General features: G+C 32.3%; 3 protein-coding genes across 4 annotated transcripts; 2 read left to right on the forward strand and 1 right to left on the reverse strand.

Annotated features, from left to right (window-relative positions):
* The first annotated feature begins 548 nt into the window (after nucleotides 1–548).
* On the forward strand, nucleotides 549–4,094 carry LOC122600374 (RGG repeats nuclear RNA binding protein A-like). 2 transcript variants are annotated; one of them, XM_043773083.1, is made up of 8 exons: nucleotides 549–620; nucleotides 810–979; nucleotides 1,724–2,027; nucleotides 2,475–2,540; nucleotides 2,636–2,765; nucleotides 2,947–3,108; nucleotides 3,211–3,267; nucleotides 3,744–4,094. In XM_043773083.1, the coding sequence occupies exons 2-8, from the start codon at nucleotides 814–816 to the stop codon at nucleotides 3,924–3,926; spliced, it is 1,068 nt and encodes a 355-aa protein (XP_043629018.1). In that variant the 5' UTR covers nucleotides 549–620; nucleotides 810–813; the 3' UTR covers nucleotides 3,927–4,094. The 2 variants fall into 2 exon arrangements, with proteins under 2 accessions (XP_043629018.1, XP_043629017.1); XM_043773082.1 differs by lacking the exon at nucleotides 549–620 and having other exon boundaries at nucleotides 656–979.
* A 725-nt stretch (nucleotides 4,095–4,819) lies between these two features.
* LOC122599186 (ras-related protein RABD2c) lies at nucleotides 4,820–8,149 on the reverse strand. The gene is made up of 8 exons (XM_043771648.1): nucleotides 7,942–8,149; nucleotides 6,828–6,900; nucleotides 6,342–6,389; nucleotides 6,207–6,254; nucleotides 5,977–6,048; nucleotides 5,716–5,871; nucleotides 5,382–5,485; nucleotides 4,820–5,262 (listed from the first exon to the last, which is right to left on the reverse strand). Exons 1-8 carry the CDS (start codon nucleotides 7,953–7,955, stop codon nucleotides 5,166–5,168), a joined length of 612 nt encoding a protein of 203 aa, XP_043627583.1. The 5' UTR covers nucleotides 7,956–8,149; the 3' UTR covers nucleotides 4,820–5,165.
* Nucleotides 8,150–18,786: 10,637 nt separating this feature from the next.
* On the forward strand, nucleotides 18,787–22,995 carry LOC122600722 (vesicle-associated protein 2-1). The gene is made up of 7 exons (XM_043773476.1): nucleotides 18,787–19,228; nucleotides 20,225–20,295; nucleotides 20,486–20,567; nucleotides 21,711–21,826; nucleotides 21,920–22,036; nucleotides 22,136–22,210; nucleotides 22,633–22,995. The coding sequence occupies exons 1-7, from the start codon at nucleotides 19,180–19,182 to the stop codon at nucleotides 22,786–22,788; spliced, it is 666 nt and encodes a 221-aa protein (XP_043629411.1). The 5' UTR covers nucleotides 18,787–19,179; the 3' UTR covers nucleotides 22,789–22,995.
* The last annotated feature ends 1,763 nt before the right edge of the window (nucleotides 22,996–24,758 follow it).

A 24,758-nucleotide genomic window follows, 5' to 3' on the forward strand; every position in this document is an offset into this window, starting at 1 on the left:
AAACATAACATTTCATTTAAAATAAAAAATTAAATAAATAACCCTCCAATTTTTAACTAGTTTTCAACTCACACACTATATATTAAATATACCAAGTATATTTCTAAAATATTTTTCAACCAATATTTTACTCAAATTAATAATCTATTTTATTCACTAATTTAAATATCTATATATAATATATCTTTAATATCTTTAATGAAAAGAAAATTAATAAATCATAATAAAAATTAGCCTAAAAATTCTCTTAAAACCAGTTAAGATGATTTTTAGACTATTAATGTATAACATATAACCTCAATTCTTAAGATGACTATACCATCCCTTTTACATAATTTATTTTATATTACTATTATCACACCGTCATTGTCACCCATTGCCACCACCGTTGTCGCCGCCTATCGTCCTACCGCCGTCGCATTACGCTTTACCCTTCTAGTTTTTAGAAATAAAAATATTACGTAATGCCAAAATTTGATTTTCCCCAAATGTTATCCGATATTTAATTTATTTAATTTTTAATCCAATGACCACACTTAAAACAAACCAAAAGACCAAAGTGGGTGTCAAGATTAGGTTTTACATCAGTTCTGCATTACATTACATTACATGCCGCTTTGGTAGGGTTTTACTTTACTTCTTCACTATATCTCCTATTTTATTTCTTCTCCCCCATTTCACACACACACTCACAGTGTTATATTTGTAACATACAGTGGAATCGGTTAATGGTTTTCAATTAACAATCTTTCATTTTTAGTCATTCAAAATAATCATAAAGTTTGAATCTTTTTTCTTTTTGTTTCAAGAAAAATGGCATCAGCAAACCCTTTTGATCTTTTGGTTGATGATGATAACGATGACGTCACTCAGCTTTTAGCTAAGCTTCCGGTGGCCGCCAAGAAATCCCCGGCTGGTGGTGTGCCTGCTAAGCCGGCAGCCAAACTTCCTTCCAAGCCACTCCCCCCTGCACAAGCTGGTACCCTGTTTTAATCATTACATGATTATATATATGTTATATGTATATTTAATTGTGATGCTTTTAGATTATTTGAATGATGGGTTTTGATGATCAGATATGTAGTTAAAATAAAGTTTCTGACTTTGTGTACATTTGTTACTATGTAGTGAAATATATAGGGATGTTAGTATGGTGTTATATATGTAATGTTTGAATCGAATCAAAAGCGTAAGTTGTAACATTTGTTTGAGCAAAGAGTTTCTGCTAAGTAATCGAATATACAAATACCCTTATTGATAAAGATTAAGAAAACGTGTGGCCGAAATCATTACATTATTGGATTGATTGCTAACAGGCATACCGGGCGCAGTGTATAAATAAGGCACATTCATCTCATGAAATTTAGGAAAGTCATGGCTGAAATCATTACTAATGATGGGCGTTTACACACAAAACACTTTTAGAAATATAGATTGTCTGTGAAAATGCATATCTTTTTGTGACTTGTGTGTTGGACATGGCAATGTAAAGTTTACATATTTAAGCAAAAAACAGGACATGCAAATAACTTGTTAAAGACTTGATTGATTTCTTAGTATCTGTTTGGAGTTATTCAGGTCTTGTTATTGAGTGTGATAGTTTCCCAATGTATTTCCTTTTTATTGTTAATTGTAAATCATTAATATTACAATGGATTTTGGTTTTGATATATTATTATGCTATACATTTCAAGTAATTATAGATATTAAATTTTACTTACAGTGCGAGAGGCAAATGGTCAACGTGGAGGAGGGAGGTTTGGTGGACGTGGGATGGGGAGAGGTGGTCGTGGTGGACGTGGTTTCAATCGTGATTCATTTGATAACGAGGATGCTCATGGAAACAACAATGGGTTTTCTGGAAGGTACAAATCATTGGAGAATGGAGACTCTGAGAATCCATCTGAAAGAAATGGTCAACGTGGAGGTAACCGTGGGGCCAGGCGAGGTGGTTACAGCAATGGAGATGCAGTAGAAGGTGAACGCCCTAGGAGGGTGTTTGAACGCCGCAGTGGAACCGGGCGCGGGTTAGTGCTATTGTATATGTCAAACTTTGAAGTTTGCATTAGTATAAAAGTTAACTTCATAAACAAAGTTAAGTAACTCTGGTGATCTGGTCCAATCAATAACATTAACTAGAGATATAGTTTGATCCATTCATGTGAAACTAGTGCAATTGCCCGGGTTCTATCTCACTAAGACAACCGGTAAACTACAGAAGTCACTTAAAGTATCCTCCGGTCTGTGCAGTTTTCTAAATTGCTTTTTTAGAATTTGGATTACTATTAAATTAATTTAGTTAAATAAAAAGAACTGACTCAAAAGTTTTCATCTGCTACCTGCCTGATTCTCCCGTTTTGCCGCTTAAAAGTTTTTTATTTTTATTTTTAGAAACTGTCACTTTGCAAAACTTCATTGTAAATGCGTACTTCTTTGATAAAAGTTTTTATTTTATTTGTGTCCTCATTGTGCAGAAATGAGTATAAGCGTGAAGGTGCAGGTCGGGGCAATTGGGGAACTGCTGTTGATGAGGTTGCCCCGTAAGTACTTTTTTTGGATATTGTTCACGTATGTTCTGCCATCTAACTTGTGAATTACACTTCCTGTAAGCTTATAAAACACATATTATATGTAGGGAGACTGCAGAACCAACCACTGAAACTGAAAAGATCATGGACTTTGATAAACAAGCTGGACAAGAAGAAACAACCGAGACCAACAAAGAGAATGGTGTTGATGTGGCAGAGGAGAAAGAGCCAGAGAAGGTGAGTGGAAATTTCAAAAAGGCCCTGCTTGTGATTATCAGATGTTTTTAAATAGTTTATTTTTGAAGATCCACTTTGGTACCAGTTGCAACAATATTGGCTATCGTAAGGGCGACTGAAATTCACTTATTTACCTTCGTTTATCATGATTTGAACTTTTGATTGCTTGCCCATGTAACAGGAGGAAATGACACTGGTGGAGTACGAGAAAGTGCTAGAAGAGAAGAGGAAAACATTGACATCTCTGAAGTCTGAGGAAAGGAAGGTTGGGTTAGACAAAGATTTGGCAAAAATGCACCTGCTTTCAAACAAAAAGAGTGAAGAAGACATCTTTGTTAAACTGGTAAATATTCCATTGTTAATATCACTATATCAGAATATTATCTGGTATAAATGCTTGTATTATAAATTCATAATTGTAATCTATAATTCCATTTACAAACAGGGTTCCGAGAAGGACAAACGGAAGGAGGCTACTGAAAAGGAAGAAAAGATGAAGAAGGTGAGTATATATAAGTATATAACGTTCAATGGTATCTGTTTTTAGTCTAAAGGCTTTTTACTTGATGACTTAGAATAGATAAAAAGCTAAGAAATTTTTATACATAACTAGGGTTATACAAAGGTTTTAGGCTTTAAGCTATACCCAATTAACCCTGAGAGGGGTGTTTGTGTTTTTTTAACTCCCAAGAATCATATTCAGATATTTAGCTGTGTTTTTAGTTCAGAAAAAAGAAAAGAAAATTTGTGAACAATGATGAAAGTTTATGATTAGCTATCTAGTACCCTCATGGCTTCTAAATGTGAGTTTTATTACAATGTTATCTTTATCTGTTTCTCTATATTTGATCAAAAATTCAGGATCAAATGGACTTAGAAATAGTCTGAACACCCCTACATTGGCTTGAGTTGGGTTTTACATATTTACATATGTATATACAACATGGATCAATTCGCTTAATAGTTCTAAATTTGCAGTCTGTCAGCATTGATGAGTTTCTAAAGCCAGCTGACGGAGAAAGGTACAATAACCCAAGTGGACGTGGTAGGGGCCGTGGACGTGGCTTTAGAGGAGGATATGGTGGTGGAAACAGAATGAGCAATGTGGCTGCACCTGCTATCGAGGATGTTGCCCAGTTTCCATCCTTGAAAGTCAATTGAGCTTTTTTTTTTCATGAATTTTTCAGGGTTTTTGCTTAGTAATGTTGAAATGACACTGGTATTTAAAACTCCAACGGGGGTCTTGTAAGAGTGTGTGTCGTCAAGATAACCTGCACTTGGCTTCCTTTTTATCATGACTCGTTCAATGGTATTTTTCTTAGCCGTGAACTTTCTTGTGGATGATTCTGTTTTTTTTTCTCCCTTCTTTTCTGTTGTATGTTTTTGGGTCTTGTTTCTCAAGTAATTTGTACCCTGCAAAGATCGGTTATTGTATAGACGCCATATGTCAATGCTACACCAGTAATGTGTAATGGATATTCCCATTTCTTCTGCTAAGGTTTAGTAAAAGACTAAAAGACTAGATCAAGTGCAAGTTTTAATTTTAACTGTATGCATCATTCTGATGAATATATCTGTTTTAACAGAGGTGATGATGTACTTGCGATAAACCATGAAATGGATATTCCCATTTTCTTCTGCAAGGTTTAGTAAAAGACCAGATCTGCCAAGTGCAATTTTAATCTCAGCTGTCTGCATTATTCTCATGCATTTTTCTGTCAAAACAGAGGTGATGATGTACTTGCAGACTTGCAGTAAACCATGAAATATGAATGACAGATGATACAATTTGGGGTCTTGGTCTTTTGCTTATATTCCTGTACTTGGAGCAACATTTTCATAGTCAAAATTGAACTGGAATATAGAAAGACAGCAGTATCTGACGTCTGGTAAGCATTTTTTATTAAAATTGAAATGTTCTTCAAAAGTTAAAACTTAAATACCACATAATCAGTATTCAGTAACTTGAATAATGTATACAAAACCTACTAACAATGGCTCTAATAATGAAAAATGAAGTGCAGTAAACAGAAATACTGAAAAAAGAACCAGAATAAAAGTCAAACAGACCTCAGGTTAACTTGTATTCATCATAAACACACGGAATGTTGTTGATATAAAAGGGAAAAAGTATCTTGAACATTTGCCAAATTACAACTCGCAAAAAGATGCAAGTTGGAAAACAGTATAAACATAATAGACATTCAACAATCTTATCCTACTTTGTACAAGCCCTGATTTAAGTTTACATCGAAAAGAATAGAAGTTTCAACAAAGGGATGTGGTCATGTGGGGATAAGAAACATTTTGTGATCAATAAGTACACGACCCTGAAGCTTGCATGAATGGAAACGAACATGCATACTGTCGGAACATTGACCACCAAAATGTGTATCCTCTTCAAGATGAGCAGCAACCTGACTTCTGGTTCACTGGTTGTCCTCGGATTTGAACAGTTGGAGGTCTAGCATTGTTCATTGCTGGCTGGCTTGCCATCCTGAATAGCCGAGCAAATTATGTTTAATCACATATCACTTTAAGAATAGATGACTTCTTTTAAGTACACATGTTATATGAATTCAGAATCCAGAAAAATATGAAGTGAAAAAAAGGTACCTGTTTTTAATTTCAGCAGTCATTGCCATAAAAGCCTCTTCCACATTGGTGGAACTCTTGGCACTTGTTTCAAGAAATGGAATTCCAATCTCATCAGCAAAAGCCTGCACACACAAACAAAATGCCAAATCTATGATACCTCAACACTTCCCTTTTTGCCATGTCCAATGATAATCGTAAAGTTCTTTATCCTTTTTTTTTTTTTTTTTTTTGATTCAATACTTAATTTTACCTTGTTCCCTACAAAGCATTATGTCAATTAATCTCTTAGTTGAACCATATGTATCAATTTCATTGGAAAAATGAGGACGTCACAACAAATTTGCATCATTACCTTCCCTGTTTCATATGACACGACTTTTTGAGATGTCAGATCACATTTGTTGCCAACAAGAAGCTTGTTTACATTCTCATTAGCATATCGATCAATCTCACTCAACCATTGCTTCACATTGTTGAAACTTTCTTGATCTGTCACATCATAAACAACCTGCAGGAGAAGTCCAAGGGAAAAGTTGCTAAAGAAAGTCCCATAGCTTGCGCCATTCAAACAAATGCCCAGCAATGACCAATAGAGCATTATATTATGACTTACAATGATGCCATGAGCTCCACGATAGTAGCTGCTGGTAATGGTCCTAAAACGTTCTTGCCCAGCAGTATCCCACTGTAGGCACAAGAATGGCGACATAAAACATAAATGTAGCAAGAAAAGAGTATATGCTTAATAAGGAATTATAGGATATGAAGCATCATGCCGGATATATGCTCTAGTACAGCTTAAATGACTTAAAAATATCTAATAAACGAGAGTTAACGGCTTACGATTTGAAGCTTAATTGTTTTCCCATCCTGTTCCACAGTGCGAATTTTCTACAAAAATGATCATGATAAGTTAAAAACATGTTTCTATTAAAAAGGAAACACATTAAACTGAAAGCTTAACCAAGATTTGCTTACAAAGTCCACACCGATGGTGCTAATGTAGCTTTCTAAGTATGAATCATCCTGCAGTTCAAAAGTATAAAAATGGTTACCTAATTGCTATAAGTAGAAAACACAAATATCATAAATGATACTATAATCATTGATATCTTACTCTATTTATAATACGAATTCAGATATTGTTGTTAGGTTTATCCAACTTATTCAAGGAGCATAATTTTTAAGTTCAACTTCAGGTTTAATCACAAATAGGCATGTGACCTATTTCCACAAGAATGCCCAATACTTTTTGCAATTACCAAATGTTTTACGTTGAGGTTAGCTAGCCAACGCGAAATCATTAGGATCCATTATATATGGATATTGACAGAAATAATGTTCTGCGTACTATGAGCACCAATACAAAACAAATTGCTTTGTAAAAAGCGTACACATACAGATATAATAAGCATCCTGGTTAACCACCAGAGAAAACCCAAAAAAGTAAAGCGAAGAACTTACAGCAAAACGCAAAAGGAGACATGATTTCCCGACTCCCGAATCTCCGATGAGCAATAGTTTGAACAGATAGTCACTACAATAAAAGTATAACTATTAGTTTTTAGAAGCCAAAAATAACTGCTACAAATAAAAGAAATTACGTGCAGAATATCTACAATACAATTTTTACTAGTGTATAGATGATACAATAGTTGAGTCTTTTCAACTTTGTAGGCCATAGTTGAGTTTTCTTCCTCTAGAGAGAGGGTTCCTACTTTAGATCTGAAATCAAGAGATCTTAACCCTCAATAGGTAAGGTTGTCTGCATCTTACCCCCCAACCCAATCCCAATTCCCCGCTTATACCAGGATTAGGTACCTTTTGTTGTAGTATAGATGATACATGTTATATAAATTAAAAAAAAAAAAAAAAACTTTTTCCAAATTTTCAGAAAACGCCAACACAACACTATCTGTAGCGAATATTAGATTAAGATACAAGTATCCACAGACACACTAGACATCTCATCTATAATATGTACATAACTATTGTATAGTCGAAACCTACTACCTAAAAGAAAGCATCAATATGTAACTCGCATCAACATTACATCCAGATAGGAAAAAATATATATATCTACAAGTTTGAAATCAAACCCAACCTTATAGCTCCAAACTCCAATTACAGCTAACAAGTCACACAGACCAAGATTTTCAACTTCAACTCAAAATATTCATCTTCCCACAAAATATATACATACAGTTCTTCGTAAGAATCCATAACGGCACATAAATTCATACAAAAATCATTAATTTAACACAATAATATATAAAAGACTAACAAAATCAAGGGACCCACTTCAACTTTCGAATAAAGATTCAAACTTTATCAACAAACCATATAATTAGCATAGCCAATTTCAACAGATCGTATTCAGATTATCTTAATTTTATATTTAACTAAAGACCCCCAAATTTTTAAAAAATAATAAAACCCTATCTCATCATCATACAAAAATCAACAAATTGAAGCAAAATTGATCATAAGTTTTGCATAGATCTAACATGATCAAAGCAGATAATATATAAAAATAGGAATTTGAGGTCAAAACAAGAGTAATTAGAGTTTGACTTACTACTCGGGATTCATGTCTGTGTATAGAGACGAGATCAATTAAGTCAGAGATATGCGGTGAATTTTGGGTGCGCCGGCGATGATCGGAAACTTCGCCGGATAAAAAGGTGAGAATGAAGTGAATTTGGATGCTATATAGAATTCGATAGAGAATATAGATTAGGAAAGTGGGCTATAATATTGGAGAGCTGAGAATGTGGGTACGGTGGTAGTTGATATATAACATAGTTATATAATCTTTGACACGTGTTTTTTGCACTTAATTATCTGAAAATTTGTAAACGAAGTAACCAACATCAATTTGGCACTAGCCCAATAATATCTCATACCCCTTAATAAAGGTTCGGTTTGAGAACGGTTAGGTTTTAATTCTAGGTTTTACCTTAATTAACTATTATTATTAGACTTATGTCCGCGCAATGCGGCGCTGTGGGGTGTGATGGCGGAAGTGGTGGGGGCGACAGTGGAGATGGTGATGGAGGCGGCGATGGTGAATGTAAAAGTAGTTGATGTTAAATGTGATATTGTAGTTATTTTAAGTGTTTGGAGATCTATACTGTATATTATTTCATTAAGGATACTATAGGTATATTAGATGGAGATATTTAAATTAGTGAATAAAGGAGAAGAAAATATTTGGTTTTTCAAAGAAAGAAAGTTTAAAGAAAAAAATGAATGATTTGTTTTATTAGATAATATAGATACTATTTTGTGGGTTATTAAAAGGTTATTTTTCTAATCTTTATGGTGACTTTCATTCGATCATTAGGGTATACCATCCAATGTTCACACACACACAAAAAAAGGTTGGACACGAACAAAACAAGAAATTTCAAGCATTGTTGGAATAGTATACACTCAAACCTATATAAATTAATATTCGATAAATTAACAATTTATCTAGTTTCAACTTAAAAAAACTATTATATATCAACACTTGATAAATTAATAACTCATTAAATTAATAAAATATCTCATCACCAACATTATTAATATATAGAGGTTCCACTGTATATCAAACTAAAAAGTTTTGGTGACAACCACTAAACACCATTTCAATCGTGATAGTTAATATGGAGTGTCACTGTCTTTGGTTTCAACTCGGTTTGATTCTTTTGTCAAGAAGAGTATATCTTAGAAAGATTGAGTTAATATTTAGATCCTAAAAAAATGAGTAATCGAGTTGATTTCTTGTCAAGGTGAAAAGTTTTTATTTGTTTGACATTGACACGTATATGTATGTATGTTTAGATGGTATCCTAATGAATTAAGAATGTAGTCCTTAATCCTATCTTGTTTAATTTGCTTAAATTGAGTACATAATTATGACATTATTAACATTTTACCTTGCTAGGTTAGCGAGTAAGTCAGTAAGTGGGGTTCATGGATCGATTTTGAAGACATATACGCGAGATGATCGAGCATTCGAGCAGCATCAAGATAAGGCAACTGATCAAACATGTATATATACTTACGAATGAGTACTTGTTAAGAATGATTACGAAGTTTAATTAGTAGTACCGAGGGTGTTTATATACTTTCAGCACAAATTCTTCAGTGTCATGAAAAACCACATAGCATTATATCTTCAAAGAGTTTATTACTAATCCTAAATCCTTAGCAACAATGTTCGATCAACAGATGATATATCACCACAAAGACTACTAGCTAGTTCTTGATGAATTGAAGGGACACAATGAAAACATATCAAAAACATATCAAAGAATGTTAATTAGATGCAGAGGTGGTACTAAAGGGGGGCCAAGGGGGTCCATTGCCCCCCTCAAAATTTAAATTTTGTCTATGTATTTTTAAAATCTTTGTAGATTTTTTAAATTTTTCTATAGATTTTTAACATTTTGCCCTCTTTTAAATTTACTTTATATTAGTTTTTTAATTTTGCCCTCTGTGAGATTTTTTTTTGTACCGCCTCTGATTAGATGCATTAATTATATATCAAAGAATGTTAATTAGATGCATTATATATCTCACCATTTTGAAGTTAATTTGGAGTAAACAACTAGCTAGCTAGGTCCAGACGTATTATATATTATATATATATATTAGGTTTTTTCTCCGCACGATGTGCGGATTTTTTTCAAAGCTATATAATAAACTATATAATGAAACATGAAAAAAATAGTGATCTCCATACACAATGTTCTCTCGATGATAAAATTTTGTAATGTGAACTCCATAACATAGAAATTAACCTAAATTCATATTGAAATTTGGCATTAAAGACTTTGGCTATACTTTAAAGCATTGTTATAGTTGATCAAATACCCGCAACATAGAATTAGGCCAACAAAATAAAACAATGAAGTGTCGACCTACATGTCAAGTTGAAAGACGTGAATTCGATATATTGGAGCGCCCAAAAAATATTATCAAGAATTAATATTTGGACTCTGGACCAACATGTTTTGCTACCTCTACTGTCGTCTATTGCTTCATATAAAGTACATTATTTCCAATTCATGAAGATTGAAACTTCTGACTACATATAGATTGACGAATGGTTAACTATTTGGTAAATATCTATTATATATAATACCCTATATAAAAGGTAAAAATTAAATCTCCAAAAAAAATTAATTCATAACTAAACTATTAATTTATAATTGACCAAACCTATTTTAGCTCCTGTATAGATAAAATATAGGTATACGATATACGAATACCGTGTAATTAACTATGATATTTGAGTGGTAGTGAAAACTCTCTTCATATTTTCTAATTTCTATGCTTAAATGTTTTAGCTTTTAAAATAAAAGTTTCGAATATAAAGTTGTGCGTCTGTTTTTTGTTTCCTAGTGATGTTGATATGTGTGAGATGAGAAAGATACAAAGAACGACCGTCTGATAGATCTTAAACCCAACCTATGTCCAAGGTTAAATTTGACCTCTTTAGACAAAGATAATACATAAGTAAAATATTGATTTTTAAGAAGTGTCAATCAGATACCTCGCCCTCAAGTCGATCAAGTATATGCAGGACTCTCATATAGTGATTTTTCTTTGCTTCAAACTCCAATTACGGAGAAAATAGTACGTCTATTCAATTTTTCAAATTAATATCCTACAACAGATTATGAAAATTAACAATTACAAACAAATTTATATCAAAACCCAGTCTATTTTTATGATAAATACCTAAAAAGTAAAACCGTAAATACATACAATTCTAATAAATATAAGGAATTAGTAATATATAGTGGATTTGTAATGTAATATTTTTGCCAAATTAATGTTGATCGACCCATAAATAGATTGCTTTTGGTATACGATCTAGCTTATTTTATATTTTGTATTTTAAATTTTCTATAAATAAGATTAGTATTGTAAAAAAAAAACATGGAGATGCCACATAAGATTTATCCCATGTGGCAATATCTAAGCATAGTTTTGACTTGAAGAGAATGACTTAGAATGCTAAAATTCTTACTGTTTTAATATATATATATATATATATATGAAAAACATATATATAGGAATTCAAAGAATGCAATTAACTAACATTATCATGTTGTAGTTTCTAATAATAAGCTGCTATGCTTGTTAAAAATCTCAACCATGGCTTCATTATAGGCAGCTTCTTCTTTGTTTTCACAATCATTAGGCCGATGCTTATAGCACCGTTTTGCGAGCGTCCAAAATGGCGAAGACGCGGACGAGTTATAAACATCAATCGTCCTTGCATTTGCGTCCTTGTGTTGTTCTCCACCAAGAAGTTGGAAGACGTTCTGCTTGTGGGGCCAATGGTTGGTTTCTTCTATTTTTTTTATATTTTTTTTTTGCTTTGATACATATATATGTATATGAAGTATATATATAGTTTTCTGTATGTGGTCATTGCAGGTGGATTGAAGATGACAAACATTTGCATATATTATATAATAGTTAAACAATTTTCAATTCTACCCCTAAAATATAATACATGTATACAATATTAATTTGAGTTTTGAAAATTATCAATTTAGCCCCTAAATTTAATTTATTATTTTTACTTTATACTTTTTAGATTTTATTAATCTATTTGTATTTTTTTTAATTAATATAAATAGTTATTTAATTTAATGTTTAAGTAATAAGAAATTATAAAAAGTATTGATGATATGACGAAGAAGTTCTGAAGAAGTTGTCCTTATAGGCAGTGAGAGTCCTGAGGAGAGTCAGAATCCTCAATAATATTATTGCTCATAAAGTTATCCTTTCTCTCTCGTATATATAGTTAGAGTTACCCCTTTCATCACATACCATGAAATTGCCAATTCCAACGACGGGAGGTCACAAATAAGTCTTGTCCTAAACTCTTTACCATCCATTCCGATCGTAGTTTCTGGAGATTTTCTAAACTCAGTAATTTGTGTACCACTAAACGAGACCGTGCCCCTTTTACCAGAATCCGTAATGTAAATCTTTTCCAACAACGGAAGATCCAGTATGCAACCCATCGACATCTTATACATCTCTCCAAACTGCGTGTAACATACGGCAGAACATATCAAATCTGTTACGAATGTTTTTGGTGCTTCAACATTAACTACCGATCCTCCATCAAAAATTGACGTGGGTGAAAGAAGTACAAGCGCATCAAGTCTTGTATTACTGAACTTGACTTTCCACTTGCACAAAGAGAAAAACCTATCATTGCAAAAACATTGGCTAAAGAAAGAAGTTGGATACGTAGAGACTTGACACCTCTAAAGTACTCTTTCATTGACTTCAACCAAATTTGTGGGATGAGCACATAAGGTTTTTAAATCGGTTAGTTTTCTTAGTATATCGAGAACCATGTCGTCTGGTAAACGCATGAATAATGAAGAAGAACAATCATCATCATCATCGGCTGCTACATGAGATATCATCATCATATCTTTTTGGATCGATGGCTTTTTTATTTGGATTATAAAAACTAATTTCGGCGGCCTGGCTTTAATAGAAGAAAAAAAAATGAAGATACGAACTCGATCGTGTGATCTTAATCATAATGGGGCAATCTCATATATATACTTTTTCTAATTAAACCCTAATTAATATATCATATCGAAGCATAATTAAAACATGTTTCAAAGATATTTGAAACTCCAAACAGGTAGGTGTAACCGTTTCGGAAACTCCATGGGAACAAAAACTCGTCTGAAACGTTTCCTTGAAGTTTCCATATATACCGAAACGTTTCTGTTAACTTCTATACCGAATCTAATTAATATTAGAATTTCAATGAGTTTTATTCTATTCCAAAAACGACTAACATCTTGTGACTATGCATACCCCAAACACAAACCAATTACATTATACAATTGAGGATCACCATCAGGATTTTTCTATTCCAAAGTTGAGTCGTAAAAATTTAATCCGTGATCACCGGTCAACATCAAACATATATTATAAATTTATACATATCTATAATTATACATAAAATCTCAAGTCTCAAGTCTTTCTATATAAAATTAATATATTTTTATTTTTTTATTTTGTATTCCGTGCCCCGTCGCCGTATCCGTTTCGGTGCTACATAGGTATGAAGGCTGGTCCTATTTTTTTAATCTTGTTAAATAAAGCCCGGGGTGTAGTAAAGTCTATAAAATAGTGATATACTTACCATAAAGTTCAAAGGTAAAAGTTTGATATCAAAATACACATTTTTTTATACAAGTTAAGTACATCATTTGAAACTGTATTTAGTGTTTTTCAATTTTTTTTATGACTTTAGCAGAGACTTATTTTAAGGTCTTTTCCTAAAAGTTATTAACAAAAATTATCGGTCTTTATTTGGGATTGCACCTGGTAAAAAAAACTAAATACTTATTAATGATGGTATTATATTTCTTTATTCGTCTATTTGTGTTGTAGCTGGAATAACTTAAATTGGTTCGTGTCCAAAGTCAATTGTCTTTACCCAAGTGTGGAATCTACCATTGATCGCACTTCCTCAGTCAGCCTATATTGTCGCATAATTGGCCGTTGGAACTCCTAATTAAGTCAAAAAGGATGGGAATGACCGAGAAATGCAAGTTTCCTATTTTCATTCATTGTTCTATGCCCTACTTCTTACTTCACTTTTTCCTACTAGAAAAACAAAAGAGCCAAGGGCATAAAGACAAAGGTACAAAAGCCTACATATCCCCCCTTTCATACTAAAGGAAAGTTCCAAAGTGACATCACAAATTTGTGTTGTCAAGCAAAGAGGGATGCCACATTGGAACTATGACATCAAGTGGTATGTTTTACAAGGTGTTTAGAGTGTGTGTGTAAAATGGGCGGGTCTTTTGAATTTTGAAAGTGAGAAAAAAGAGAGTAAAGGGATAGTGGAGAGAGAAAGGCCAAATAAAGTAATCATCAGATCTAAAAAAAACTTATTTTGCACCACTTTCTTTCATCTCTGTCTTGTTCTTTGATTCTTTTTCTAATCCAACTTTTGGAGGTAAATATATAAACTATATATATACATACATCTGTATATGTATCCATATACATACATACATCTATAAATCAATTTGTTTATTTTTTTCTTGAATTCGAGAAGAAGAAGAATAAGATTAAAGGATATAGGCATGTGAAGCAACTTCTGATGATGATATATATGTAGAGAAATAAAGGATGATGATGATGATAGAAATCAAGGTATTTGTCAAAATTAGATTTGAACCAAATCTTTATTTCTTCTATTTCTTGATATATTTAGATTTATTATTGTGGACTTGTAATAATTAGTAGATTAAAAATAGTCAAGAATCTGGATTCGAAAATCCTATAAGTCAGCAGCAGATGAAGATGATGATGAAAAGGTAATATTCTAAAGGCTTTTTTCTTTTTCTTTTTGTTTTACTACCGATTAAAAAAAGAATTAATTTGGTTGTTCTTGGTTTGAAATTAGGGATTTTTGGGTAAAACTTGTGGTCGGCAGTGGGTATAATCTTTGACTATCAGAAATCTGGATCCCTAATTGATAGAAAGAACAATACTCATCATCTATATACAAGTAAGTTAATTAAGCAGTTGCTAAAAGCTTTGTTTCTTGATATATAGATCTGATACAAGTTTTTTTTATATATATAGATTTGGTTTTTGTGATTAAGTTTTATGATGTCTTTATATATATATATATATATATTAGATATGGGTTTTGTTTATACTTTTTATACTTTGCAGGTTCAATGATGGATAAAAATCTTTCATCCATTGAAAAGGTAAAATGATTGAACTCCTTAAGGACTGTCCAAACCAGAAGCGATAGCAAACAATCTTGACGTTTTTCATCCATTGAAAAAGTAAAATGATTGAACTCCTTAAGGGTTGTCCAAACCGGAAGCGAAAGCAAGCAAATAAGGCACAAAATGGGAATAGAGATAGAAGATAAACGAGAGGCTATTGAGATTAACCTTTCAAGCTCGGGAAAAAAATGAATACGGGTTGTTAGGTATGCATTTAGTAGCTGTTTTAGATTATATATATATATTATTATTGGTGCAGGGGAGCAAATAGAAAGGATTTTTTTCAGCCAAAACTTGATGGATTTATCCACTTTAGGTATGAATAAAGCACTTAAGGAATAGAAGGTAATAAAGCACTTAAGGCTTATTATTGACTAAACATGTCATTTTTTGGTTTAGTAGGATGCCTCATTGCAAGCTTCGGCTTAATCACAGGTCATCCATTCATATATTCAGCTGATGGGAAATGGGTCAAAATGAACTTTCGTAGTAACCAGTCACATTTAGCAAGGTTAAAAACAGGCTGGATGGGGCCCGGATGAATGGTTGACCCACACCCAATTTTATCGCTTAAAAAAATTATAGTAGATTGTGAGTTAATGATGTTATACTAATTATTGTGTCGTATTTATGGCATTTGTGACATTGTTGAATATGCTATTGTGCAAGATATAAAGGAGGAACTTGCATTTGCATAATGAAGAGCATAACAAGAAAGTGTTGCACACAATGCCACCAAGATGGTTTGCATCTAACTAAATGTCGCTGCTTTTAAATAAGTAAGCATCACATTCTGGTTTTTTGAGAATCTTTTAAATTAGTGATTTTTGATCTTCCTATTTAGTGGTTTTTTGGTTTATATGTTGCAAAGTGGTGGTGGTATGGAGTATAGTTACACATATGTTTATATGTACATTTTTGGTACCTTAAAAATGGCAAACATATAGGGACATAGGGTTGACTGTAGTGTATGGATTTTAGTCGTTTCAAAGCTCTAAATTATTTTTTGTATAGCAATATTAAAGAGTACAGACTTATAATTTAGAGCTCTATGTTTTTGTTTTATGGGATGGGCATTAAATGTCTCTAAAATGTATTCTTTTATAGGTTTTTAGACACTGCTTATGTTAGAGCTTCATCTTATATTGATTTGAAGCTCTTTTATTAAACCCCATTTTACTTGAGTTTATGTCCAAAGCAATCTCATATTTTATTATGTTCAATATCAGATCGCTTAGCTATATGTTGTGGAAGGTGCCGACTGCCGAGTTTGTCGGTGTTTAACTGTTTATGCAGATTGATAGTAACTGTTGTCGAGATTAGTATACAAGTTTTTATCTTTTATGACATCTTTTTTTGATAAAACAAAGCCTCGTCTAATGTTGCCTTAGAATTAAGTAAAGTGTGTAACATTTTGTTGTGCTGTGAGTGAGACCATGTCTAAGTTTTAGATGTTACATGTTCTAGGACCGAACAATACTTTTCGGCATTTCAGGGTTTGATGACTATAGTAACGCTAACATATTGTTGTGCTATGAGTGAGGCCATGTCCACCATTGGAATGAGGTGGTATGGACAGATTAATACCTGATAAGAAAGATAAGATTGAAAGTCATGCATTAGCTTAGTCGCTAAAATAAATGCAAAACTACTAAATATTTGGAAGTACTTTATGACACTATACTTTCAATCAGCTTAGTCACAATGGGCTTTTAAGGTGTGCTCTATGACACAATATGTAAACTATGGTTCAGGAAAGTATTTTCCGATTTGGTCACTCAATTCGTATAATAATAGTGGTGGAAATGGTATTTTTAATGGGAAAGAGAATTGGTTATATAGCGTTGGTATTTGTAGAGTTTTGGCAAATTTGAAAAGTGAGGATAGTAGCAGAATATGGTTAAAAATGAGTGGAGTTGGAGGTTTGGGTAATGGTTCTTTAAGTATGGGTAGAGAACAGCTGGGTTGGGCAAACGGATGGTATTATGGGACAATTGTTTTGGAATTTGAAATCAAATTGGTGATTAGTCAAGTGTGACACGATGATTGATAATTATATAAATATTTGGTTACAATCTCCCACAACTGCTCAGTAAGAAAGTTGGCTACTTGGCGATGATGACCTTCATTATCTTCAATGTACCATATGATAATGACTTTTTCCCCGTAAGAAAGTTTCACTCCAGAGTTCTCTTTCTAAAAAAAAAAATATAAATGACTATAAGGAACCAACGATTATCGATTCTATGTACATTGGTTTCTCTAATGTAGTATGTTTAAAATATATTTTGAATTGTTAGTGTTGAATGAATTGTATGTTTTTTTGGTTAAGGTGTTTTCAAGTCCTACATCTTATACACATTAGGTTATCCATATACATAAGTAAGTTTAAAAGATATATTAAACTGTTGGTTAAAGAGTTGGTTAAATGTAATTTATGGATTGTTAATGAAGGACATGTTAATGAAGGACCTTCATTGAAGGTTATCTTAGATAATCCTACTTTTAAGTCTTGCAACACTTTTCTGAGTGCTCATATTTAGTAAGAGAGCTAATAAGTTGTTCATTTTTTGTTTTCAGATTTTATTCTAGATATAAAGATGTTATAAGTAGACAAATTGAAGAAAAGAAGAGATTACTCGACGAGGAGAAAAATAGAGTGATTCATGAAAAAGATGATGTGGCTGAAGTTGGAGATGAACCGGACTGTGATGCTTCTATTGTAAGGGAAGTAGGATAACAACATCAACAAAGTCATGGCTTATTTCATTCAAGCAGGAAACATGTTTTGCTACAAACACGCTTAATGTTTTATATAAATCTCGGCTTAATATCTTTTGTTACTATCTGTAATATCTAATGTACAACTTCTACTTTGTCCGATTTATATCTAATCCTATTTCATTACTTTCACATTATATATAACTAATATATTTTAGTGTTAAATTTCGTTGTTTTAAAATCGATCCGCGGTTTTCCGCGGGATAAAAATCTAGTAGGTAACGAAAGTCAAGGTACAAGACACTAAAGGGTTAGCAAAAAAATAGAACCTGTAACAGAAACAAAATTTTAGCTGACTTGTTTAAAAAAGGGAAGAGGATTCTCTAAAGTTAAGAGAATCATGGTCCTTGGATTAAAATCAAGGGTCGAGATTCAAAGATCATCTTTGAATATCTTTGAATCTCGACCCTTGATTTTAATCCAAGGACCATGATTCTCTTAATTTTACCCCTCAAATTGTTTTTAACTTTAGGGATCTTCATCCTTAAAAAAATAAAATACGCGCCAAGTTGGCTTTGTGTAAATAATTTTTGATAATATTTAAATAAAATTTATTTCATGCGATGTTGTAATTAAACCACGTATAAATTTGATAGAGTTTTAGAAAAAAAAAACTTATTTTGACAGTACAGTCCTCACATGAACATTTGAACATAATTAGAAGCTTATTAGAAGCTAGAATTTGAACATTGAATTCGAAAGCTATTCGATGAAAGAAATTGAAAAGTCAAGGGGGCAAACAAATGAGTACAATATTTATTGTATGGACTAATCATTGTAGAATTTCATCTATGTTTTTCACTTTTTTTAGTAGCTTCTAATCCCCTGAAAGTACACATTTGTCACATAGATACTCACTCTTTCACACACACACCAAATAAAATTTGGGACTTATTTTATACTCATCGTGGAAAAAAAAAATCCAATTCCGACGATCACTCTGTAGTTATATTATCCACCATTAACAACACCAAACAACAACCACAAGTTGTTACGAAAGTCAATCCGTGATAATTTGATCCTAATTTCTAGGATGTCCTAACAAAGAGCCTAATTAGTAAAAATATTTCAATTTTTGTCCTGTTTGGGATCTATACGTCTTTGTTTTTGGTTTCCGATCACTAGTTTCATGACCGATTCCGTTTCTATTAACGGACAACAAATTTTAATTTATTGTTTTTTTTTTTTTAATTATCTATATTAATATTATTAGAGCTTAATCGCTGGTTGATCTCATCATGGCTAGCAAATTAGTCAATGTTGACCCTGAAGAACTCAGGTTTCAATGTAAGCTTTATTATTTCAATTTATACATATATATATATCATAATATCATATATACATTTTTATAGATATATAAATGTAAATGTAATGTTTAGATGTTATTGTATTTGACTTTGTATTTGTTGATTGAAGTTTTCAACCTATAACTTGTTATATGTTTAGTTAGCTTAGAATTTGATTTAGATTGCGGTGAATCGAGTGGTTTGTGAGTTTTATCTGGAAACCGGGCTATATGAAATGTGTTTAAAGGAAGTAAATGTGGCAGGCCATTGTAAATATCCTTTGTGTGCATAGCGTTACATTCGGGATTTATTTAAACGAGCGATATGAAATGGGCAGACTAACTTTAATAAGAAATTCTTACCCAAAGTTAGAGAATATGTAGAGATCTGCTTGTACCTCATGATTGTGTTGGTTTTATCTGACGATACATTTGTTCTTCTTTTGAAACCAAATTATTAATAATATCTACTATTTGTATATGTAAGGATGCAAGCTGCATTGTGATGGTGTTTCTTAATCATTGCTTTTGTAACGCTCTTTGTTATCTTTAGGACATGAATGTTTGAATTTGAAGGGAAGGGTGAGAGGAAGTTAGGCTTCTAAGAGCATGAACATAGTATGGTCATGTGAAAGATTAATTATCCAATAATACTTTTAAGGAGGCTGCATAAGATAGGACCAGAGGTATACATGTCTGAAGTTGGCGCGAAGCTTAACGAGTCTAAGTTTTTTTCTTTATAGCGATTTGAGGAGTCCAAATATCGAATGCATTTGGTTTATCTGCCAGTTCTTATCTTTCATGACTTGACTGTTTTAGTTTACATGCATAGAAACCTGTATAGTGAACACTTGGGATGAAAAGTTGTTTTTTATGTTTGTTACTAAAAGAAATCTTACACGTTACAGTTTAAGAACATAATCATCTTTATATGCATGGTTACTATTTTATTTTATTTTTTGATGTTGCTTTTGATTATGTAACTTTGAAATTAACAGTTGAACTAGAGAAACCAAGCCATTGTGATTTAAAAGTTTCTAACACCACAGACAAGAATATTGCCTTTAAGGTATGCTTTTCTCCTTAAATCACTTGAAAATTATCCAAAGCATGCAACTTTCTTGTTGCCTTGATGCTATGCAATTTGTATTTCATTACTTGTTATGCCCACATATAATATTTTGGATGTAATTTGAAACTGAGTTTATGATTCCTTCACCCAGCTAACTCGTCTGATTTTTTTTTTTTGCTTTTGTTAGGTCAAAACCACATCCCCGAAGAAATACTTTGTACGACCAAATACTGGAGTCATTCAACCCTGGGAATCATGTATCATAAGAGGTACTTGTGGACTCTTGGTGGTGCTATCATTTAAACCATTTTAATTTTGAGTCAAAAGTGAAATTATATGACATCCCCATATACCTTATATATTAGTCAACATCGTGTTAGAACTATGATTAAACATTAAATACTTGATTAGCCAATTACATGTCATAAAACATAGAGGGGTATGACACCGTTATTTTGGAGGACACATGTTATATTGGCATATATTAGAGACACATTGACTTGATTTAGTATATACAATGGTATAGAGAGCACATACACAAGATGATCATGGATGTTAAGGACCACATACAATCGCTCCTCTGTTTGTCCATTGCTTCGAACTGTTACATTAAAATTTTTATAATATGCTATGAGAATGTGTCCCTTAGATCTTTCTATCTTGCAACCTAATTCATTTCTTTTGGTCATGGAGTTTTTCTTACTAGTATGTATGATATAAATATTACCCTATATCTACTTTCTGCATTTACATTCTAATTAGAGGCAGTTGTTGGTTCGAACGGTCAAGTTTTGTATGGTGTAATCAGAGATGGAATGGAATGGAATAAAGTATTCTAATGGAATGAAAATATGTTGTTTGTTATGCCTTTTTGAGTGGAATGATTAATTCCAAATGTAATGGCATTCTATCTATAACCAATTTTTCCATTCTTTTAAGACCCCATGTTCTTTCGGGTGCAATCAATCAAAATTACATTTATCACCTACTTGACATAATGCTTTATAATATTACAAATAAAAAATGTTATAAGGTCAATGAAGTCATTGTGTACATTTACTTCAATCCATTCTTAATCTCAAAAACAAAACAAAACAAACATGCTAACGGAATGAAATGCCTCATTCTATTCCGTTGGCGGTTGGTCATTCCATTCTGGTAATCATTACATTCCATTCTAGCTGTACCAAACAGATAGTCATGGGTTCACGTCAAACGGACATCAATCTTTGTAACACAACGTGCATAAGTATGTACGGATTACATATATAAGAGGGGTGCTTAGTACTGTTATATGAGGGACATGGAATTTGGTTTGGACGTATGTATGTTAATACAATCAGTATTTTTGTATAGATACATTCCCCCTTTCTTACGTGTCTTCTAACAACAACTCGCTGCTATACATTTAGTTACCTTGCAAGCTCAGCTTGAGTACCCTCCAGATATGCAATGCAGAGATAAATTTCTTCTGCAATGCACACCGGTGTCTACAAGCTCTGATACAGAAGAGCTTCCACAAAATACTGTATGATTTTTTTTGAATATATATATATACCATCTAATTTAAGGTCGATTGAATTAATAATTGACAGGCTCATGTTTTTCTTGTTGCATTCAGTTTGCCAAGGAAGCTGGTAAACAGTTAGAGGAATACAAGCTCAAGGTCGTCTACATTGCTCGCACTGACAAGACAAATTCAGATGGCAATGTCAAACAAAGTCCTGATCCAAACTCTGTGAGTCCAATAACAATTTATTTTCCATATTAGTGTTATTTACAACATTTGTGTATAGAGAGGGGACTATAATGAGTTACGTCTTCTCTATAAATATAGAATCAGGCAATTCAGGCTGCAAGAGCTGCCAAGGATGCAGCTGTGAAAGAAGTAGCCCAGCTGCAACAAGAGCTGGTAATTTATTTTCTTATCCTCATACTAAGTTGGTTATTTAGAAAAATGGCGTGACTCCACCATTCTAAAAAAATTGATCATCCCTTTTGAGAAATCAATTTATATGCAAAATCTGATTAATGTCATATCTACTTGATTATATACTTGCCCAAACACTTTAAGGCTTGTATTTTGCTGTGACAAGAACTGGTAATCTCTTTGAGAACTCAAATAAACCTACAAAGTAAGATTAATGTCCTTCTTTTAGTTGATGATTTGCTTTGCAAACATTATGTTTTTATTGTGTCATATGAAACAAACCTGTACCCCTTTATCATTACATCATGTGTGAATTCTAACATCTACATAAGTTCCGAGTATATTTTCTTTTATTTACTTGATTCATAGTACTAAACATTGCACCATGTTTGACCTCCTTTCAGGATTCGCTAAAGAGAAAGAATCAGAAAAAGAGTTCTGGATTCTCGATAAAACTAGCAATAGCTGTCGGGCTCATTGGGATAATGGTTGGTTTACTTTTGAAGCTATTTTTGCCTTCACCTCCATTCCTACCACCATCACCAACAACAGAAGAATAATTGTCCTTACTGTCACGTTTAAAACCTAAAACTAGTGACAGTGATAATGATTCTTTCATTCATTTTTAATCAACCTTGTTTACGTTTTGTTGTCTTTTTTTTTTCTTTGTACATTGATCATTCACAATTGCAAATTGCAATATTGTATTTTTGTACTTTTCTCAACACTTGTATCAACTTTGAATTAAGCTTCATTGTTCTTCGTAATTACCGTCTTTGAAACTATTTTTATGCTATATTTTAATATTAAGGAGTAAATCATTTATCTATGTCTATAAACCCTTATAAGGAGAACTCAATTTAAGACTTTTTTTACAAAATCCCTAAATTACCTCTAACCATAAAATAAGTAACACGTTCACTTCACACTGCTTCTTTGTCTCCCTTTCTTTCATACTATCACTGTTCAGTATCTATCATTACCGACACCCCAACCGTCGCCTTTCATATCCATCACCGCCACACTAAACCATCACATTTTAAATGGTACCACTGCAACGCGCGGTCACCTATCTAGTATGAGAGAGAGGTGGGGGGGGGGGGGGGGGGGGATTCATCGATTGGCTCTATTTCAATTGAAGAGGTTGCATACTAGCTATAAGATTTTTTTATTTTTATAAAAAATCCATTAACCATCTAATCATCTTCACTTTCCACATAATTGGATTTACCATAAAAGTCAACCTTTGCCCTAATATGAACTCTCAAACTTAATCACGGGTGAAACTTGAATCGATGAGCTTTTCGTTATTTAAGTCATTGAGTATCTCACCTTAACCACTTAAATTAAAAGTCACATAATATTTGTGGGGCTTTGATGTATAGGTTAACATGACTCCTGTTTTGACTACTCATTGTTGAGTGAATAACAAAGTTGTAACGAGTTTAAGTTAAGGTCATTCAAGCCTCTTTGGGTATATATGAAACTAACATAACACACTTAACACTAATAAATGTAACAACTAAGAATATAAAAGTCTCATATTTCATGAAATTAAAGAATTATACACAATATAAAAAGACTTATATACGCTAACAAAATCTTTAATGCTTATTAGTCATTCAAAATTTATTTGATTTTTTTATAAACCCTTATTGTGCCCATACAAGTATGGACACAAAATTGACATGGTGTACTAAACTCAGTGCCGGCTCAATAATGATAGTAGACTAGGCAGTGACCTTAGGCCCACTAAAAGATAAGGCCCCAAAAATTTCAATTTCTAAGCTTTAATATACTGTTTTGGGCTTATAACTTTATTTTGTTACTATTTGAGTTCTATTCAGAAAGAAAATCTATGTATTATAATTTTTTTAACGTTAAGAAAATAAGACATCACGTACAGTCGTATAGATAACTTAAAAGTAAAATAAATATAATTTGTGAAGTAGTAATTGCATATCTTCGAGGATTATGGATTAGATATTTTGTTAATTGGGAATTTATCTTACGAAATTGAGTATAAAGATTTCATTAAAAAGTCTTACTGAAAAACATTTTATATAAATGTTTTAAACAATTTTTTACTCATAAAAAGTAAATCAATTATTTCAAACTCTGCATTATATGTTTTTTAGTTTATTTTTGTCGATTTAAAACTAAGATAAAGGATAAGGGTTTTTGTTAGAAAGTTTCAAAAAGACCTCCAAAATTAGTTTCGTTTAAGATCACCAAAAAGTTTAAGCCGACATTGACTAAACTAATAACGAAATAATTTATTTCTACATTGGTTTACATAAACAAACAATTGGTATTGTTTATCATAGTCTTATAATTATTTACAAAGAGATGTGGAGAAGACTTAGATGAGATAACGAAAAAGAGTGATTGAGAAAAGGAACGAAGAAAGAAACATTAAGATAACATTAAAAAGGAATATTATTACTTGGAAGGAATAGAAAAAGATTTGATAAGAATTCAAATTGTTGATTGAATGACCCAGGGAAAAAAAAATGGCAACGAAGAAACA

The sequence above is a fragment of the Erigeron canadensis genome, chromosome 5 (assembly GCF_010389155.1).
Source record: "Erigeron canadensis isolate Cc75 chromosome 5, C_canadensis_v1, whole genome shotgun sequence".
NCBI classification, from domain to species: Eukaryota; Viridiplantae; Streptophyta; class Magnoliopsida; order Asterales; family Asteraceae; genus Erigeron; species Erigeron canadensis.

Bases quoted from the DNA above. Each gene is read 5' to 3' on its own strand.
- LOC122600374 (XM_043773083.1), top strand. From the start codon at position 814: ATGGCATCAGCAAACCCTTTTGATCTTTTGGTTGATGATGATAACGAT. The intron at 980-1,723 runs GTACCCTGTTTT...TTTTACTTACAG, and splicing joins ACTCCCCCCTGCACAAGCTG to TGCGAGAGGCAAATGGTCAA. The intron at 2,766-2,946 runs GTGAGTGGAAAT...CCCATGTAACAG, and splicing joins AGGAGAAAGAGCCAGAGAAG to GAGGAAATGACACTGGTGGA.
- LOC122599186 (XM_043771648.1), bottom strand. The intron at 6,390-6,827 runs GTAAGTTCTTCG...TTTGAACTGCAG, and splicing joins GTCTCCTTTTGCGTTTTGCT to GATGATTCATACTTAGAAAG. The intron at 5,486-5,715 runs GTAATGATGCAA...TTGTGTGTGCAG, and splicing joins TGTCATATGAAACAGGGAAG to GCTTTTGCTGATGAGATTGG.
- LOC122600722 (XM_043773476.1), top strand. From the start codon at position 19,180: ATGGCTAGCAAATTAGTCAATGTTGACCCTGAAGAACTCAGGTTTCAA. The intron at 19,229-20,224 runs GTAAGCTTTATT...TGAAATTAACAG, and splicing joins TGAAGAACTCAGGTTTCAAT to TTGAACTAGAGAAACCAAGC. The intron at 20,296-20,485 runs GTATGCTTTTCT...TGCTTTTGTTAG, and splicing joins ACAAGAATATTGCCTTTAAG to GTCAAAACCACATCCCCGAA.